Source organism: Bos mutus, chromosome 1 (assembly GCF_027580195.1).
Source record: "Bos mutus isolate GX-2022 chromosome 1, NWIPB_WYAK_1.1, whole genome shotgun sequence".
Lineage (NCBI taxonomy): Eukaryota > Metazoa > Chordata > Mammalia > Artiodactyla > Bovidae > Bos > Bos mutus.
Window position 1 is genome coordinate 44,738,262 of NC_091617.1, and position 19,671 is coordinate 44,757,932.

General features: G+C 39.5%; 1 protein-coding gene across 3 annotated transcripts in view; it reads right to left on the reverse strand.

Annotated features, from left to right (window-relative positions):
• Nucleotides 1–10,689: 10,689 nt before the first annotated feature.
• IMPG2 (interphotoreceptor matrix proteoglycan 2) overlaps nt 10,690–19,671 on the reverse strand; it is an 87,168-nt gene continuing 78,186 nt past the window's right edge. The window contains exons 16-18 of one of the 3 annotated variants that reach the window (XM_070368706.1): nt 17,607–17,805; nt 17,029–17,108; nt 10,690–15,249 (exon numbers count right to left, since the gene is read on the reverse strand). In XM_070368706.1, coding sequence (XP_070224807.1) covers nt 15,234–15,249; nt 17,029–17,108; nt 17,607–17,805 — 295 coding nt within the window. In that variant the 3' untranslated portion in view covers nt 10,690–15,233. Of the gene's footprint in view, nt 15,250–17,028; nt 17,109–17,606; nt 17,809–19,671 lie in introns of all 3 variants that reach the window. The other 2 variants (XM_070368711.1, XM_070368704.1) reach the window with 2 other exon arrangements.

Consider the following 19,671-nt stretch of genomic DNA (forward strand, 5'->3'; position numbering starts at 1 on the left):
TTAAGGCTCTAAAAAAAACACACTAACCCAGCAGAGGTAAGACATATATCTGGATTTGTGTGTGTGTTTGTGTATGTACGTGTGGATGTGCACATATGCATGCATGGATGCTCACATACATGTTTTGAAAGCAGAAATTAATTTGTATTTATTTATTCTCTGAAACTTCCAACCTCCCCCATTTCAACAGCGTAAGTTTGTAAATTGGTGAGTTCACGACTGGGGGCAAAGTCTGTTGCCAAAGAGCAGACCAAACTAGTCCACCTGGGAACAAAAAAACTCATGATGTTTGTCTTGGTTGCATCTAATGAGCCTGGAACATAAAAATAATTATTTAATCTTAAAAGAAAATATAATATCCTTCATGACTAAACTGTTAACCTACCATTTATTCTCTTCTCACTTTTAAATCTGCCACCTAGCACTCTAATATAAACAAAACAAAACCTCAAGAGAAGAGCAGGCCAATAAACAAACAGAAACCATTTCTAAAGCTGGATACACATTCCTTTCTGTCATAAAGTAGTACCCAGTCTGGGCTTCTCTGGGGTTCAGATGGTAAAGAATCCTCCTGCAATGCAGGAGACTCAGATTTAATCTGTGGGTCAAGAGAATCCCCTGGAGAAGAAATGGCAACCCACTCGAGTATTCTTGCCTGGAGAATTCCATGAACAGAAGATCCTGGCAGGCTACAGTCCATGGGGTTGCAAAGAGTTGGACACAACTGAGCTACTAAACAGATAGACACAGTACCCAGACTAAGCATTTCTGTTTCTATTTAAAAACTCCATAATGCTCCCTGTGCCTAGAACTTGAAATTTTAGAGTCATCTGATTATTTTCCTTTTCCTCTACTTCATATCCAACTATTCTATAAACATTGTCAACTTTGCCCATACAAAATGTCTTCAATGCATTCATTTTTCTAAAATCTTCCATATCCCTATCCTCATTACATCATGCCGGGACTATGGCAATAGCCATTTAACTGTCCTCCTTTCTCTGTTCTAATACTATACACCACAGTGTCAGGCGAAGGGGGAAAAAAAGCCCCCATGCCGCCATCAGCATGTTTCTTACTTCCAAAGCCCTCCCAGCGTCTATCAGAGTAAGTTCTCAATGCTCCATCTTGTGCTCCTACCCACCAAAATGTGTCCCCACAGCTTCCCAGCCCAGTGCTCTGCCCAGGTAGGCCAGTCTTCTCACCTGCCCTGAACAGCTACTCTTACACTACTCACCCACAATGACTATGAGAATCTAAATTGAAACTGGGGCCATGTTTAGGACTAATCTTCCTGGTTCAGCCTATTAACCCCACAAAGAATTCTTTCTTCTTCTGACTCTCCTGAGCACTAGAGGGAGCTTGCTCCACCCAATCTTGTACTTGATTTTATTCCCTGTGTTTGTGTCCTGTCTTCTCAACTAGATTGAAGAACCTCTAATCCATTTAAGGTGCCTAACATCTACCCTGTTTAACAGTTGCTATGGGAAATGACAGGTCTGAAAAAAGTAATTAAAAAAAAAAAAGAGTAAAGATTGTGCTTCATACATCTTTGCCTTTCCCACAACAATATGCTGAGTGTGCTGCAAGTATTTAACAAATAGCTGCTTTTAAAAATATTACTGAAGCAATGAGCTAGGAAAATCTCTAAAGAAAGGTCAGTCTTGAGATGTAACTAAAGAAATGGAGATGAACACAGTTTCTACCATAATAAAAGTATCAAGATCAAATGAATGTTACTCATCACTATATCAATATTTTGTATACTGTGGGCTTTTCACTTCACATAGATTATTTATGAAGCCTGTTGTTGTGTGTTAAGTAGCTTCAGTCATGTCTGACTCATTGCAAGCCCATGGACTATAGCCCACCAGGCTCCTCCATGGACTTCTCCGGGCAAGAATATTGGAGTGGGTTGCCATTTCCTTCTCCAGGGGATCTTCCCAACCTAGGGACTGAATCTGGATCTCCTGCACTGTTCAATACAAATTTTTAACAAATACAATATATGTTTTTCTAAACATTAAAATTGGCCATATATTCAACACCCAAAAGTTTATAACTCAGAATAAAAAACTAAGAATATTTTTAAGTAATTGAAGTAAAAATTCATTTTTAACAGCGACCTAGATGACACCACCCTTATGGTAGAAAGTGAAGAGGAACTCAAAAGCCTCTTGATGAAAGTGAAAGTGGAGAGTGAAAAAGTTGGCTTAAAGCTCAACATTCAGAAAACGAAGATCATGGCATCCGGTCCCATCACTTCATGGGAAATAGATGGGGAAACAGTGGAAACAGTGTCAGACTTAATTTTTTTGGGCTCCAAAATCACTGCAGATGGTGACTGTAGCCATGAAATTAAAAGACGCTTACTCCTTGGAAGGAAAGCTATGACCAACCTAGATAGCATATTCAAAAGCAGAGACATTACTTTGCCAACAAAGGTTCGTCTAGTCAAGGCTATGGTTTTTCCTGTGGTCGTGTATGGATGTGAGAGTTGGACTATGAAGAAGGCTGAGCACCGAAGAATTGATGCTTTTGAACTGTGGTGTTGGAGAAGACTCTTGAGAGTCTCTTGGACTGCAAGGAGATTCAACCAGTCCATTCTGAAGGAGATCAGCCCTGGGATTTCTTTGGAGGGAATGATGCTAAAGCTGAAACTCCAGTACTTTGGCCACCTCATGTGAAGAGTTGACTCATTGGAAAAGACTCTGATGCTGGGAGGGATTGGGGGCAGGAGGAGAAGGGGACGACAGAGGATGAGATGGCTGGATGGCATCACTGACTCGATGGACGTGAGTCTGGGTGAACTCTGGGAGTTGCTGATGGACAGGCTGCGATTCATGGGGTCGCAAAGAGCTGGACACGACTGAGCAACTGAACTGAACTGAACTGAATATTCAGGTAAATAGTATGTAAATATTACAAAACTGACTTATACTAACTCACCTTTGATTTAAAAAATAATAATAGATGAAAGGACACTCTGGCCAAATTAATTTGAACAAAGCTTATAACAAAGCAGTGACTAGAAAGTCAGGCCTGGACATGCTCTCATGCTGGCTACAGAGAGCCCCTCCATGCCCGCAGAGGCCCAGTCTAACCAAGGCCCTGTAGTCAGTCTAAGACCCAGCTTACAGACACGAGGAGAAAACTGGCCAATGGAAAGAAGGTTCTGTGGCTTGACTGCCAAGAAAGGGTGATAAGAAAAGTCTTGAAACCTCAATGAAATAAATCTACTTCTAGAAATCTTTCTTAAAGGAACATGCAGAAATACAGAAAATACAATCATTCTGACAATTTTTAAACAATAGGAAATAATCTAAAAGTGACCAAAATATATGAACGAATGGCCAATGTAAGTTTTGGTAAAGCCATCCCAGAACTCTCAAAGCACATGCTGAAAGTGGCCAGAAAGGTCACCGAGACGAGTGAAATAGGCTAGGTGATATGAAATCTCCTGATTTTAAAATATATTGGCAAGTAGTTCAAATACTCGGAGAAGGCAATGGCAACCCACTCCAGTACTCTTGCCTGGAAAATACCGTGGACAGAGGAGCCCCTTAGGCTGCAGTCCCCGGGGTCGCTGAGAGTCAGACACGACTGAGTAGCTTCGCTTTCACTTTTCACTTTCATGCATTGGAGAAGGAAATGGCAACCCACTCCAGTGTTCTTGCCTGGAGAATCCCAGGGACAGGGGAGCCTGGTGGCTGCCATGTACGGGGTTGCACAGAGTCAGACACGACTGAAGTGACTCAGCAGCAGTTCAAATACTCAAGAACATCACAAAAGCCAAACAAAACATATCCATGGGCCAGACTTAGCCACACACCACCAACTTGATTTCTGTGGTGAAATCTTTTTGAAAATTATGATTAAAGAATGTTTAATGAAAATGTTCTTTGTATAATATCAGATTAAAAGGGGGAGGGGAGTATGATCCTAATAACGTAAGAGACATATATTGCGGGAAAAAAAGACCAGCAAAAAATCATTATAGCTGTATCTGGAGAGACTGTGGATGATTTGTTTTCTTTATACTTTTCTATATTTTCAATATTTTCTTCAAGTGAGTATTTATTACTTTATAATGTTGCATCGCTAACTGGGTGATGTCCCTAAAGGGGGGCAATTCAGAAAGGTTGACATTTTTTTCCCAATGCATCATGTTAAATTTTGTATATAAAAGGCTGTTTGTAAGGCCCTAAAATTTTGAATTGCTGTGAGGCTGAAAAATTTAACATCATTAATGAGATGGAAAGTATTGCTGAAAGAAGTTATGAAAATAATGCAAATACATACTATATATAAAGCACTCAGCCCAAACACACTCAACAATGGTATTCAGAAATAATTCCCTTTGGTATTTGCCAAATACCTTGTCTTGTCTTGTATGCTGACCTCAGGTCACCCTGATTCTGAAACCATTATCACATGGCTTAATTACTAGCTTTCCTGAACCTTCTCCCCAGCTTATTTCTCTGCCCCCATCACCACCCATGTCTCAGATTCTCATCACCATGACTGACAGGAAACCGTATCCCTGAGCCCTTCAGAGTCTCCTTGACTAAGCCCCTAACCCCTGGTTATCATAATCCAATAATAAAAATGTGATTCTAACACCTCTAGGGAAGCTTTGTCCAAATATTGGCTAGAAGCTTGTAAAGTATGTGTTTACCATAGCCTGCTTTCCCTTCCCTTTTTGCTCCCCAATTAGCCAAAGTTTACAACTTATCCTAGTCTTTATTTTCCACTCTGCACCTTGCTGGAACTCTTTGGAGAAAAAGTATTTGTAGATTTAGAAGAGCATGTTCTCTTATCCTCAGGAATGAATGAGATGAGACAGTGGATTAATTCTGAGATAATCAGGCAACTTTTCATGAAGCATATTCACATAGATTTGCTTTTATGTTTTGATTAGGCAAATATGGAAGTTATTTTGCATTCTTCAAACTCAGATTGAATAAGAGTGGGAGGAAACTTGCCTACCTGTCAGGAAGGTATAAAATTTCATTATGGGTCAGTGAGCATTGCCTGTGGTCTTATTTTTTGGTAATTCCAGAATCACACAGGACCCTCAAACATGTAGCAGACCTTTGAAGACAGGCATATGAAAGAGAACCACAGTATCATTACAAAAAACATATTTCTTTGGAAAAGTAAATTTGATGATAATATTCACATGTAGACCTCCTGATTTTTTTTTTTTAAGTGTTCATCTAAAGAGTATCTAGGGACTTCCTTGGTGGCCCAGTAGTTAAGAACCCACCTTCCAATGTAGGGGACGTGGGTTTGATCCCTGATTGGTGAACTAAGATCCCACAGACCTCAGGCACAACTAAGCACGCATACCACAGCTAGAGAGCTTGTGCGCCAACTGCTGAAGCCCACACACTCAGGAGCCTGTGCTCCACAAGAGCAGTCCGCACATGGCGATGAAAATACAGTTCACCAAAAATAATAAATGTCTAAAAAAAAAAAAAAAGAAAAAAGAAGAGTGTCTAGTTTAGGGGCTAGGAGAAAAGATGTCATCATTTATCTGCCACATCTCTACTCGATACTTTTAAACAACAGGCTGTACCCTTTGGCCTCTGTTTGCAGCCACTCAACACTCTCCCATCTACCCAGCACTGGGCTGCACAGCCTCAGGCACAAGCTTTGTGTGATGGTGATGACTCTGAAGCACAGACACTGAGCTCACATAGTAACCACCAGTACAAACAGGTCACTAGGGCCAAGGCAGAGCAAGATGCCAGAGCTAGAAGCCATCAGCAACTCAAAACATATGGAAGGACAAGAAAGCACATTAGGGAGAAGGGCAAGGTAGAGACTTTCCATGTTCCCTTCAACACAGAAGCACCTCCCTCCCCAATGGTGGCTGAAATAGGAATTAGATATCCAGGCCTGCCTGCATGGCTTGTGAGTTCTGTACAACACGGTCTAAGTTTTGGCAAGTTGACTAATACTAGAAAATCAAGTCTCATGACCACCTCTGTTGGCTAGAATTACTGTATTTTCCAGTCTCCTAGAAAATAAAAAGGCAACTGGAAGAAGGAAAGTTCCCAAGATACTTTACTTCCTGTTTCTGCTTCTGAGGAATAGTTTTACTAGGGAATAGAATTATCTGCCCCTTAAATCAGTATAAAATTTGAGAGGTTAAAAACATGTGCCGACTTACATAATGTAGCAATAAAAGATGGCCTCAACAGTGAATATTTTAGGTAATAATTAATTCAACCCGACCTTCCATTCTAAATCAAGCTTTGTACTAGAGACAAAGCTTTCTAAGATAATTAGATGGAAACCCTGGAACAACTGATTTGCAAGGTAATATGTTTATCTCTGTCAGTTGCCACGTAACTCTCATCTATACCCCGTCAGTTCTGGAACAGACAGAAGAGCCTGGCCCTCCCGTGATGCGCTGCTGAGCCCTCCCAAGTGGGGGTCACTGTGAGGTTCTGATGTAAACGTGGATGTGGAGAGCAGCACAGTGTATATATCAGGCCAGGGACAAGAAGAAACGATGAAATGCCATCAGTCAGTGTGACTCCCACCTCAGTGCTGAAAAAATACTGGCAAAGTCAGTGTTTTTATAACATGCTCACTAACATTATCATATACCTGCTCTCTCCATCTCACTGAAAAGAATCACCTGACATTATAGATCTTTCCAAACTATCAATTTTATATTTTAAGTCAAAATTAATTTAAGACTGTCTTTAAAATAGAATAATGTCTAAACCTACTCATTAATGGAAAGTCCGTTTAAGTTTGCAGCTTTGCAATTCCAAGTTAAATTCTGATTTTGAAACATTGCTGGCAAATATGAAAGTAAAATAAGAAAAAGTGAAGCAATGGAAAAATCTCTCCTGGCTCATAGTGTTGAACAGAAGGTATTTCCAATCCTCAACATGTGTTTTTGAACTTTCTTTTATGAGGAAGAGAGATCATTCCACTACTGTCATGGAGAACACTTCATAAGGAAAATAAATTTCTCTAGAAATAAGTTCTATTTACATCTACATTTTTAAGAGAGATACGCAGCATTTTAAAGTGGTGACTCCAACCCAAAGTCTCCTTACCTGGATACTTTCAGGAGTATCATCTGCCCTGGAAATGGGCCATTAAATCTATTTTCCCAGTAGTAACTGCAACACAAATTACTAATTGATTATTCATCTAAAATGAAATTGTCACTAAATGGTAGAATGAGATCTAGATGCTCATTTTATCTGCAGCATTTCAAATCCAAATAGTATAAAAAGAAGAAAAGGTCAAGAATTATTTTTTTCTTTAATTCAGATTGACTTTCTCTCATAAGGAACTAAGATACCAGAAACCACAGAATCTTTACAGAAAAAAAAAAAGAAAAACTTCACAAAAGCTTTCTGTATAAAAACTTTAAAACAGAAAAGTCATGTCCATTGTAAACTAAAAAAGGCAGGGAGAAGGTCATCTTGACCAATTATTGCTAAAAAGCAATTAGAAATTAAACCAGTATCTGTTTTTGTGCTGTGCTTAGTCTCTTAGTCGTGTCTGACTCTTTGCGATCCCATGGACTGTAGCCCATCAGGCTTCTCTTTCCATGGGGATTCTCTAGGAATACTGGAGTGGGTTGCCATTCCCTTCTCCAGGGGATCTTCCCAACCCTGGGATCAAACCCAGGTCTCCTGCATTGCAGGTGGATTCTTTACTGTCTGAGACACCAGGGAAGCTCAGTATCTGTTTTTAGATCTTTATAATTTAGTTTTTCTTCAAACATTGAAACCTGTGTTTTAGTTTTCTGTACTTCCCAAGCAATAGTGATTTTAAAATCTGAATCAAAAATGAGCTTCCCAGGGCCTCCCTGGTGGCTCAGTGGTAAAGAATCTGCCTGCCAATGCAGGAGACACGGGTTCAATCCCTGGTCTAGGAAGATTCCCCATGCCTCAGAGCAACCAAGTCCTTGGACCACAATCACTGAGCCTGTTCTCTAGAGTCTGGGAACCAAAATGACTAAACCCACATGCCACAACTATTGAAGCCCGCACACCTAGAGCCTGTGCTCTACAAGAGATGTCACCACAATGAGAAGGCCCCGCTCACCACAGCTAGAGAAAGCCTGACCACAGCAATGAAGGCCCAGCACAGCCAACACAAATAAATAAGTTTCCCTCATTCACATAGGAAAGAAAACATTTAACATTTGTCTTGTGACCACATAAACTTTTGATGTTTTCATATGAGCAGCAGTATCACCTTCCTTGAGCATGTGACAGTTACCTGACACCAAGCAAAACTAAGATCCATCCCCTTGGAGCACGGAGCCATGTAGATGCTTCCAAGCCCCTACATCCTGGGAGGGAAGGATAGGACCTTCTTCCTGGAGGAGTCTGGCATGACACCTTCTTTTTTCAGGGCCTTTCCCCCGGGGCACAGGGACAGCGGTCACTCTGCTGGGATTAAGTTACTTAAATGGGAAGACAAGCCATCTTTCCCACATGGTAAGCCTTGGGAAACAGAGGAAATACCAACACTGGTCGCTGCTATGTATAGGATGAACGAGATCTACTTTGAAAGTACATCATCTCTAACTTTCACAAAACATAATTACTAGAACCTAAATAAAACTGACAGGTTTATCCAACTACTCATTCTTCCTCAGGGCAGTGTTTTGTTTTTTTTTTTTTACAAGGGAAGAACTGAGTCACATGTACATCAGTACCCTGCCCCCTCAGGCTCTTATTTTATTCTGCCCTACACAATAAAGAAATAAACAAGTAATACATTTTTTAATTGTTTTTTAAGATGAAACAATGCCTTTTATATTAAGGCATCATACTACCTGTGCCATCAACAGAAAGTACAGTCAAATTAGTTCCTACAAACCCACCTGTCTGCACAAGCTCCCCGACCTTCGCCCCTCTGCCAGCCATAGCACCTGAAGCCTCCCCTATGATCCGGCACCATTCCCCTTACTATTCCACCTCTTCATCCCGCCTTCCTCCTCAAGTCTGTGGTTAAGAAACACAGACAGGTTATTACATTTCAATACAGCAGTCCAGATGGTCTGATAGGGTTTTGCAAAATGCTTACTGCTTTAGGTTCTGTGAATTACTCAATAAGATTAATATAAACATATGAATCTGAACTCTTGAAACATTTAGGATTGTTTCTAAATCTCTATAAACTATTTCTTTAAAAATGGTTTGTAAATCACTCAAGTTCTACTTAATTTGCTTGCTAGTCATTAAATACATAGGACCCATTATCTCAAGCAAATTGAATGAATACTGTAGACCAACTCTAATCAAGCACTCTTCGGTCTTGTGAATAATAAGTGAGCAAGATGTGGTCCCAACATCAAAGAATTCAGTTTAGTGGGAGGTCCAGAGGATGAGATGGTTGGATGGCCAATGGACACCAACTCAATGGACATGGGTTTGAGCAAATTCCAGGAGACAGTGAAGGGCACCGAAGCCTGGCATGCTGCAGTCCATGGGGTCACAAAGAGTCGGACGTTACTTAGTCACTGAACAACAATATAGGTAAAAATTACAACACAACCTTGGTGAATAGTGGAGTGGAAGCACATACTTGGTACAGAAAAAGGCATAAAAGATAGAGCTTCTTTTTGGAGGCTTTCTCAAAGCCCCACCTACTAAAAATATGCATTCTTCCCCAAATCTGCCATGGTGTGTGCAATACTGACAGTTGTGGTTGTTCATTTGGAATAATAAATTACTTACAGAAATACCACATACAACATTGGTGTTATTTGGAAAAACATGATTCCTTAACATCTACTATTATATTAGCACAGATTCATTTGTATAAAAAAGGTGGAGCACAAGATATGTGTGTGTTTTGGTGAGATACCTTACATGTCATGGGACATAGTCCATCAAGGACTAGCTCAGATGAGACATATATTCAGAAGTACCCAGAAGGTGGACCAGCAGGGTGAACACATGACCAAAGAGTAACTAGGCCTTGTCCTGACCAGACTTTTATTAAAAACAGGTTATGATTATTTCTTCTAAAACTAGGTCATTAATTAATCAATACGTATTTATTGGACACATTTCTCCCAGTTTGAGTTTTTATAATATAGTCTTTGGAGTCAAATCAAGACCACCCTTTTCTTTCCTAAGACTGATTTAGGACATCATCATGCCATCTTGCCAGCAAGACATCATGCAAACAGGGGAAAAAAACATTAAGTTGAGGTTTCTGATGCTTAGGTAAGCGGTAACTGACCTACCCAGGCAGAATTGCTTTACATTGCTCTTATACCATGTTCATGCCTTCTTGTTCTCTTGTAGACAGGTCACCAGTTCCTTCTCTTGTTATAGACCATCTGGTGTTAGCTGCTCACCCTTAATCTTTCTTTAATCAACTCCACCAGTTTTCCTTCCATCCCTGCCTTAAGCAAATGAGGAAAAAATGAAAGTTTCTAAGACTTTAAAGACTGAAGTTCAAGAGAGGCCAAATAATAACTCAGCATCATTAACTATCAACAAATTTCGGGGCAACAATTGGGCTCTGAATCTGTCTTCAATTCTCGGAGACTCTCACTTCACAAAGTTTAATCAAAGACTATCCCTCCCACACCATGCTCACACTGTATGTATTTCTGAGTGGTAATTACAACTGAACTACTGCTACAATCTACAATGTTTTCTTCTAATTGACAAAAAGTGTAGGGAAATTCTTGAAAGAGAAGTTTATTAATAATGAAAATGGCAAACTCTATACATGAGAAAAAAGACCGTTCATATACATAAAGACTGTTAAATTTTTATTTCTAATTAGCTAGTATTAAGACTAGAGCATGTCAAGCAAACAGTACAGTAACATGAGCTTATCTGATCCATACTTTAAATATAGTGTCATCATAAACAAGATGAAACAGAAAAATCTTTCAGTATCCACACTCCATATTGAACATATATTATGGTATGTACAGTCACTTCATAATCATCACAGTCCACATACATAAATAATTATACCTTATTCTCTGATATTATGGTTACATTTTTCCTATTTATTCCCTTAACCACTAAAAAAGCAACTAAGTGAAGGAAAAAAGGATAAGGAATCATTTCAACTAGGCTGTAGCTGTAAATTGTGTGTTTTGCTCTGTCTTATTACCCCAAGGGGAGTGATTTAACCTGTGTCTTGTTAAATCAAACAGGTAGTGTAAGGTTTTACAAAATGCATGACTGAAGGAAATTTCTATTTATATTCTTTACATCATCAGTTGCTTTCTGGTACCCTCCCACCTTCTCACCTCCAGCCAGGTTCTTCTGGAGAACACAATGCAACTGATTTGATGATTATGACCGTCACACCATTTTTCTGCATTCATTGCACACTTGGGAATAGAATGAGCTAGGCGGCATGACTCATTGCAGCTGGATTGTAAATTTGAAAGGCTGGCCCCACCCATTCTACTGGGAATTGTTAGAAACATTTTAAGAAAAAAAAATGACCCATATTTTTCTTAGCTAAAATATTTCAACTTAATAAAGGTAAGTTTTCCTCCTAAATCAGCTGTTTCCTCATGGAGCAAATATGTTACCTTGTTTTCCCATTTCAAAATGAAACTTCAATTCACAGGCTGATAGATGTCAAAGTATCCATTATTGAAAACATGGAAATGACACAAAGATGCCCACTGCCTAAAAATTATGAGATGGATGAAGGCAAACTTACCAAAAAAAGAATGCAAATAAATAGATCAGGTACACATTTGAGTCAACATGGCTTTAGAGCCTACAAAGAACATTTGTGCAATTTTCATCTTTTGTCAGAAGTACTAATAAATCAGGGTTGTTCAATTATATTACCATTTACTATGTGATAAAAAAAGTATGAGAAGAGGAGCAGCCAAGCCATGATGACCAGATACTGAAGAAGAGAAAAAACAAAGAGTGGGATTAAAATCAGGTAAAACTTGCACTTGTGTTATTATGTGAAGTAAATGGGACTTTACAGCACATAACTGTGAACAAATACCCTTAAACCACTGCCATGTGGAAATGGAGTCCTACATACCAAATAAATTTCTCATTATCCAGAACCCAAGAATCCTGTATGTATACTCAACTATGAAGGTTACATCTGCAGGACTCCAAAGCACCTTCTGAACCAAAAAAACAAAAACAAAAAACCACGTTGAATTCTTTACCATGCACTCTCTAGTTGTGGTGCACAGGCTCTGGAGCTCACAGGCTCAGTAGTTTATAACACGCGGGCTTAGTTAATCTGTGGCACGTGGGATCTTTCCAACCCAGGGATCAAACCCTCATCCCCTGCACTGCAAGGTGGATTCTTAACCACTGGACCACCAGGGAAGTCCCAAGGGAAAAGTTCTTTTTAAAAGCTCTTTCAAGATAATTTGTCCTGTAAGACCAATAGCTCTTTTAGCCCTTACACTGTGAACAGCAGAGGGTCTTCACCATGGAAACTTCATTCTCCAGTGTTTCTCATTGTGGTTCAATGATGACAAAGGTAAGGCCAAAGTCTTTATTCCTGAACTGGGGAGCTCAGGTCTCACCCTGAGAGTTCAGGAGTTCCTTCTATTAACAGATGTGGAGCAGACATTTGCGCAGAGTCAACAAGAGATTTGCTCTTCAGAAATATGTCAGAATTCTTACTTCACTGATTGGCTTCTGGAAACAACAATCCTCCTTCAGCCCCATTCGTGCTTCTCATAAGTGTTCCATGAGGTGGCCAGTTCTACACCCAAATCATGTCCATCTAGACTCTGCCAGCAAGCAGACATTCATTTAAAATGTTGCTTCCTAGGGTTAACTGGGTTAGGGTTAATAAAAACAAATTTTCTTTTTCATCTACAACAAGCAAATTTAGAATCTTCAACAGAGAAATCTTAGGAAGTTTTACAAATAAAATTAAGCATTAAGTAGTGATAAATGTCATTAATATTTACAATGCTTTAAAGATAAATATCATTTCCCTTTCAAATGAGCACAGTAGAAAATATCCCAGCAGTGGCTTGTACCTATGCTGAACTTTTAGAGAATCTATTATGTGAGTAGGGAATGAAAGAGAATCCCAGGAAACAGGAAATACCAACCTATATAAACACACACTCATAAAACCTGTGACCCATACATACTTTGCAAAATACCTAGACATCTTCAAGGCTTTCAATAGCTTTATTGTGGCATGTACTCATTCCAGCAATTTTGTTTCTGGTGTCTTCATAATGAGTGAAACTGGCAATCATTAAATTGAGAAAAAAAAAATGAACCAAGTATTTTAGCTCATGGTCAATCCATCCCTGCTTAATAGTATCTGGTCATAAAGAAACCAAAATATTAAAGATTATCTTTGACTAACATGAAGATACCTAACATGAAACACACCTGCATCAATAACAGCCTATTTGCATACACAACTCAATATTAGGAGCGATAGGGCACTCTCCGTGCCCCCTCCAAGGCTACCATTCACAAAGTGCTAGGAAATAGAGTAAAGCTTCCATTTTCAGTTAAAATTTATATAAGATGTGACTTTTTCCTATGTATAGAGGAAAAAAAAAGTTATTTTAATTGCAATGGAAGTCCTGCCCTGTTTTATGTAAGCAGGAGTGAATTTAGATACAAGGTATTCATAAAGAAGCAGCCAACCTATACCATAGGAGGGAGTTAAATACTGTTTTTGAAATTAAAACACCAGGAACTAGAGGAGATACAAGGTTTGCACGGGTCATGGTGAGGTAGCAGCAGCAGAGTCAGGGAACCCATCTGTTCTGACTCAGCATACCCATCAATCAGCAAAGTATACTCTCAGTACTGTGGTCTTGACCCAACACCCTCTCCTTCCCTGTCCACTTGATTGAATTCATCTTTAGTCTATGGAGAACCCTCTAAACTTTATACATATGTGTTGGCCGAGACAGCTTTAAAAAACAGGATATTAACATAATTAACAAAATAATGTGGTTTTGATTAACAGGCTCCGGAAACTGAAAACTCTGGTAGAAGCACAAAGTACAGGCCTAACTCTATCCTAAACCAAAAAGGTTGCTTTTTCTTCAACGATTTGATTAAAAAAAGGCTTAATATTTTAGTTAGGTGAATGTCTGACCATAAACTATGTTAAAACTACTTCAAAAGCTTTTCATTTCACCTGAACTAACATGCTGCAAATATTCAGCTATTAAGCTTACTTCGTCTGGTAAGAGTCTCACCTTGTCTTCCTGCTGTGAAACCTGAAGCACAGTTATTAAGAGAGACTCTCAGAGACTCAGAAGCAGATAGCAAATGAATCCCCAATTCCCAGACCCGGCTTCTTCCTTATAGAAAACTTTCCAGAATTCACACAGTTTTGATTCCCTTTAAATATAGCTTACCATCACCTCAAATAGCAAATAGATGGGGAAACAACAGAAACAGTGACAGCCTTTATTTTTTGGGCTCCAAAATCACTGCAGATGGTGATTGCAGCCATGAAATTAAAAGATGCTTGCTTCTTGGAAGAAAAACTATGACCAGCCTAGACAGAATATTAAAAAGCAGAGACATTACTTTGCCTACAAAGGTCTGTCTAGTCAAAGATATGGTTTTTTCAGTAGTCATGTATGGATGTGAGAGTTGGACTATAAACAAAGCTGAGCGCCGAAGAATTGATGCTTTTGAACTGTGGTCTTGGAGAAGAGTCCTGAGAGTCCCTTGGACTGCAAGGAGATCCAACCAGTCCATCCTAAAGGAGATCAGTCCTGAATATTCATTGGAAGGATTGATGCTGAAGCTGAAACTCCAATACTTTGGCCACCTGATGTGAAGAGCTGACTCATTTGAAAAGACCGTGATGCTGGGAAAGATGGAAGGCAGAAGGAGAAGGGAATGACAGAGGATGAGATGGTTGGATGGCTTCACCGACTCAATGGACATGACTTTGAGTAAACTCCAAGAGCTGGTGATGGACAGGGAGGCCTGGCGTGCTGCAGTCCATGGGGTTGCAAAAGAATGTTCAGACACAACTGAGTGACTGAACTGAACTGAACTGAAATACAGCTTTTGGTCTTTGTGGATATAAATACCATCGCATCTCTGGCCAAATTCTAAAATTTTAAACCAGAAAAAAATTTTGAGTCCCGAATTTAATTTTTTAATAGAAAACTCTTCTTTCAATAGAGTTCCAAATCCAGGTTAATTAATATGATGTAATGAGTGATCTCCATCTTCTCTAGGCTTCTAATCAGTTGCAAATATGAGTTTTGATTAAAGCTCTTCCCTGCTATGAAACAAACAAAGAGCAATTAGTTGAAAAAAGCTAAAAGGTACTGAAATGAACTTTTGTTGAAATGTATTGTCAAACTATCTTCCTAAAATTACCAATCCTTTCTTTGCAGGAAAGTTGTCCTGTGCTTTGCTAAGTTAAAAAAAAAAAAATCCAGTCTACAAAGACTATGTAATATTTTTACTGAATCCTAAACCAAGTCCAGTAATATTTTCATGAGCTATTGGTAGATGAAAACTCCAGACTACATGAAAACTGAAAATGTACTGGTCACGTCCCTAACATTTTTTCAATGCTGTCTCCTGACTTTGAACAATCCCCTTAGGGTTATAGTGTCTGTGTGAACATTCTTTTGTTTCACTGGATCTTGTTTAACTCTTCTTTGTTATATGATTTTTTTTCATATATTTTAATGCCAAACAGTTTACCAGAAGAAAGTGAAGCATGTAGTCAATCTGGCTGTCCCTAACTAGGCTCTCCTGGTTCCTCTCTGGATTTCTTAGCCTAGATGAGATACCTTTTTAATTCAGGAAACACAGATGGCTCTGAGGGGCTTATAAAAGGGTCTTAGGAAAGATTAAAAAAAAATCAGTCATCATCTTTCTATTGGATACCACTGAAGTTGTGCCATAGGTCATCTACTGGCTGGAGATACAGAGATTAGCAGATATCCTGGATTAAAAGGTAGAATCCTATTAATATTGCTTTGACAGCACTCAAGCAAGGTTTGCAGTAACTCCCATTGGCCAAGTCAGATGTTCAGAGAGTTTTCTTCTTAAAGGAGTATCTACCATGCATGGGGAACCAGAAAAGCATCTTCCTTAGTTTCCTTTGGTGTCAATCCATCCGTTCCTATCAAAGGAACCATGAGTGAGGGGCTGCCTGTCAAAGAAAGGGGATTTGGAGCAAAGGGGCAGAGGCTCCAACCAGAAGCACATGTGTGGTTGATCCTTTATCAGTTTCTTCTATAAGCAGGCATGAATTGCTCTGGTTTTTTCCTTCTAAAAGCCAGGTGCCATTATCTGGCCTGGGTGAGACCCATCCACAAGGAAGCACCTTTCAAAGGGCAGCTGTAGGACCAAATATCAAAACCAAATAATAATCCCACCCTCTACCCTCAGTTAACATCTATAAATGGTCTCTTTACAAGGGTATTGTATTTTTGTAACCTACGTCTTGTTATGGATCGTAAGATGCAAAGGGAAGACAAAAAAACTATGGACACTTGCCCAAAATGTATGCTGAAAAAAGTAATGGAAAAAGACATATTGAAAAGTAAGGTGAAGTTGAAAGAAGCAAGAGACGCACTTTAATGAGATCTGCCTCATTCAAAGTATACCTAAAAGGATCTACAGAGATAGGAAAGGAAGTATATGTTAAAATATGTGAGCATTTGGTTATTCAAACAGATGACTCTATGCTAATAAGAGAAAATATGACAGAGCGAGGAAGCTCTAGTCCAGAACACAGAGTGTCTTTGTTTTCAATCTTCACTGGCACTTGCTGTCATCTGTGATCCTGAGTAAGACTCTCCATTTCTTTGATGTTTCCTTTCTGCACTCACACAACTTAAATAAGAAACATTCAACTTGTAAAGGCACTAGAAGGAATAACTGCAGAATCAGAGTGGATGTGGATTAACTGTAAAGAACTCAACAACACTGGTTACCAACAAAACCCCTGTCATATGGACAGGAATTATGTATTCACACTCGTGGCCCTACTGTAAGGTGAACTGTTTAGAATCTGGGTGCAGGTACTCTCTTAAATGCTTACATTTGATGTTCTCTGACAAAAGCTGCAAACTCAGGATCCCTGGCATACAGTTCCAAAATTCTCATCCTTTCTTGGATTTCCTTTAAGGGAGGGAGGAAGGAAGGAAGAAGAAGAAGAAGAAAAAAAAAAAAAAGCCATACATTACATTAAAAAAAAACTTTAATGGCCTTTTAAAAAAGAGGTCTAATTTTTATAAGAGACTGTAGCTTTCTGGGTGGTACAGGAGAGAGCTACAGAAAACAACAGACTTTTCAAAAAAAGGTGGAAGTTGTGGCTACTACATGAACTGCTCTGAATAAATCAGACGTATATTTCTAAGGAGTATGGAGACATTTGCTAACATTTCTAAGGGAGGAGGAAGACATTTGCTAATAACGATACAGGAATCACTGGGTAGGAAATATGATACAACACAGAACTATATCCTGGCTACATATCACACTGACTGGGAGGTATCATGAGGAAAAAAAAACTAATCGTGAAATAATTTCCATTCTTTCTTGAAGCCTAAGTATACACATGAACACACACACACACCCCCCCCAGCAGAGCAACAAGAGAAAAACCAAGTTTCCTACCTCTCTGGAAAGGTCACTGTTCTCATACATTTGTCTGATCTCTTCCCTGCTCAGACCAGCAATCATCTCTCTGTCTGTGGAGCTGTAGAAGGGCCGCTGAGGATAGGGGCCCTCATACTGCTCGAGGTCGGCCTCGTAACTTTCAAATACGGGGTTGTGCTTCACGGCACTTTCTACGGATGAGAGGCCATCACGCTGCCTGCTGGAGCCACAAAAAGAAAAGTATAATTGACTCAGGTTCTTTTCTGGATGCTCAGCTATTCAGGAGACTATTTACCTGGAGCAAAATTCCTGTTGAGGAAGAAAAAGAGACTAATTGGATACAAATGGGAGGGGAGTGACTGTGGAAAAGATCCAGATCAATCTCAAATATTATTTACCAACTTGTTATCACTATAATTTCCTCAACTACTTGATAAGTGCCCTGTGGGGCCAGTTCCTTGTCTCTTTATTTTTTATTTGCCCTAAAGTGCCTGGTACCTAATGAATGTTGATGGGGAACTATGTCTGCTGATAGCATTTTATTAATATTAATGGAAATGTTAAATTTTAAGGAATATTAAATATTAAGCATTTCATTAAAATCAGTGGGAATAGCATCATTATTTCCAGCATAGACAAATTAAAAATCAGTGTGTAAATACTATTCAGCCATAAAAAGGAACACATTTGAGTCAGTTCTAATGAGGTGGATGAATACAGTGCCTCTTATACAAGAGTGAAGTAAGTCAGAAAGAGAAAAACAAATGTACACTAATGCATATACGTGGACTCTAGAAAGATGGTACCGATGAACCTATCTGTAGAGCAGCAATGAGACACAGACGTTGAGAAGTGATTTAGGGACATGGGTAGGGGACAGGGGAGGAGAGGGTGGTATATATGGAGAGAGTAACATGGAAACACACATTACCACATGTAAAATAACCAATGGGAATTTGCTGTATGACTCAGGGAATTCAAGCTGGGGCTCGGCGACAAACTACAGGAGTGGGATGGCGGGGAGGTGGGAGGATGTTCAAGTGGAGGGAGACATGGGTAGACCTATGGTGATTGATGTTCATGTTTAGTAGAAACCAACACAATACTGTAAAGCAATTATCCTTTGATTAAAAATAAATACATTTTTTTTAAAAATCAGTGTTTAACAACACAAAGAAAGTAATAGAAATAAAAACTCATGGGGGAATGGGCTTCAATTAAATTCAGTTCAGGTCTACAACTATTTACTGAGCACTGATTGTGTGCCTAGGAATTTTCTTAGATGCTGACAATACAAAGAATTTGTTTGAATCTCTCTAGAATAAGATCATGGTCCAATGAAAAGTCAGAACCAATAAAAAATGTAAGAATGATAACAGAATTATGTTCTGGGTGCTATAGGAAACTAGGAGCAGTGCCTCCTCAGCCAAGCCAGAGGGTGAGTGGAGGTAACCTAGACCGGAAGCAGACCTGGAAGCATAGAAGCAAAGTACAGCCAATGACTGTGATCATATTACACCAAAAGGTCCCTGGATCGCTAGTCTAGCAAGTAGAATAGGTTCTATCTCCTCTATTAATGAATCTATACTTAACTAAAATGAGAATCAGATTCTATTTCTTGTCAGATTCTTCAGATCAGATCAGTCGCTCAGTCGTGTCAGACTCTTTGCGACCCCATGAATCGCAGCACGCCAGGCCTCCCTGTCCATCACCAACTCTCGGAGTTCACTCAGACTCACGTCCATCGAGTCAGTGATGCCATCCAGCCATCTAATCCTCTGTCATCCCCTTCTCCTCCTGCCCTCAATCCCTCCCAGCATCAGAGTCTTTTCCTATGAGTCAACTCTTCGCATGAGGTGGCCAAAGTACTGGAGTTTCAGCTTTAGCATCATTCCTTTCAAAGGAATCCCAGGGCTGATCTCCTTCAGAATGGACTGGTTGGACCTCCTTGCAGTCCAAGGGACTCTCAAGAGTCTTCTCCAACACCACAGTTCAAAAGCATCAATTCTTTGGCGCTCAGCCTTCTTCACAGCCCAACTCTCACATCCATACATGACCACAGGAAAAACCATAGCCTTGACTA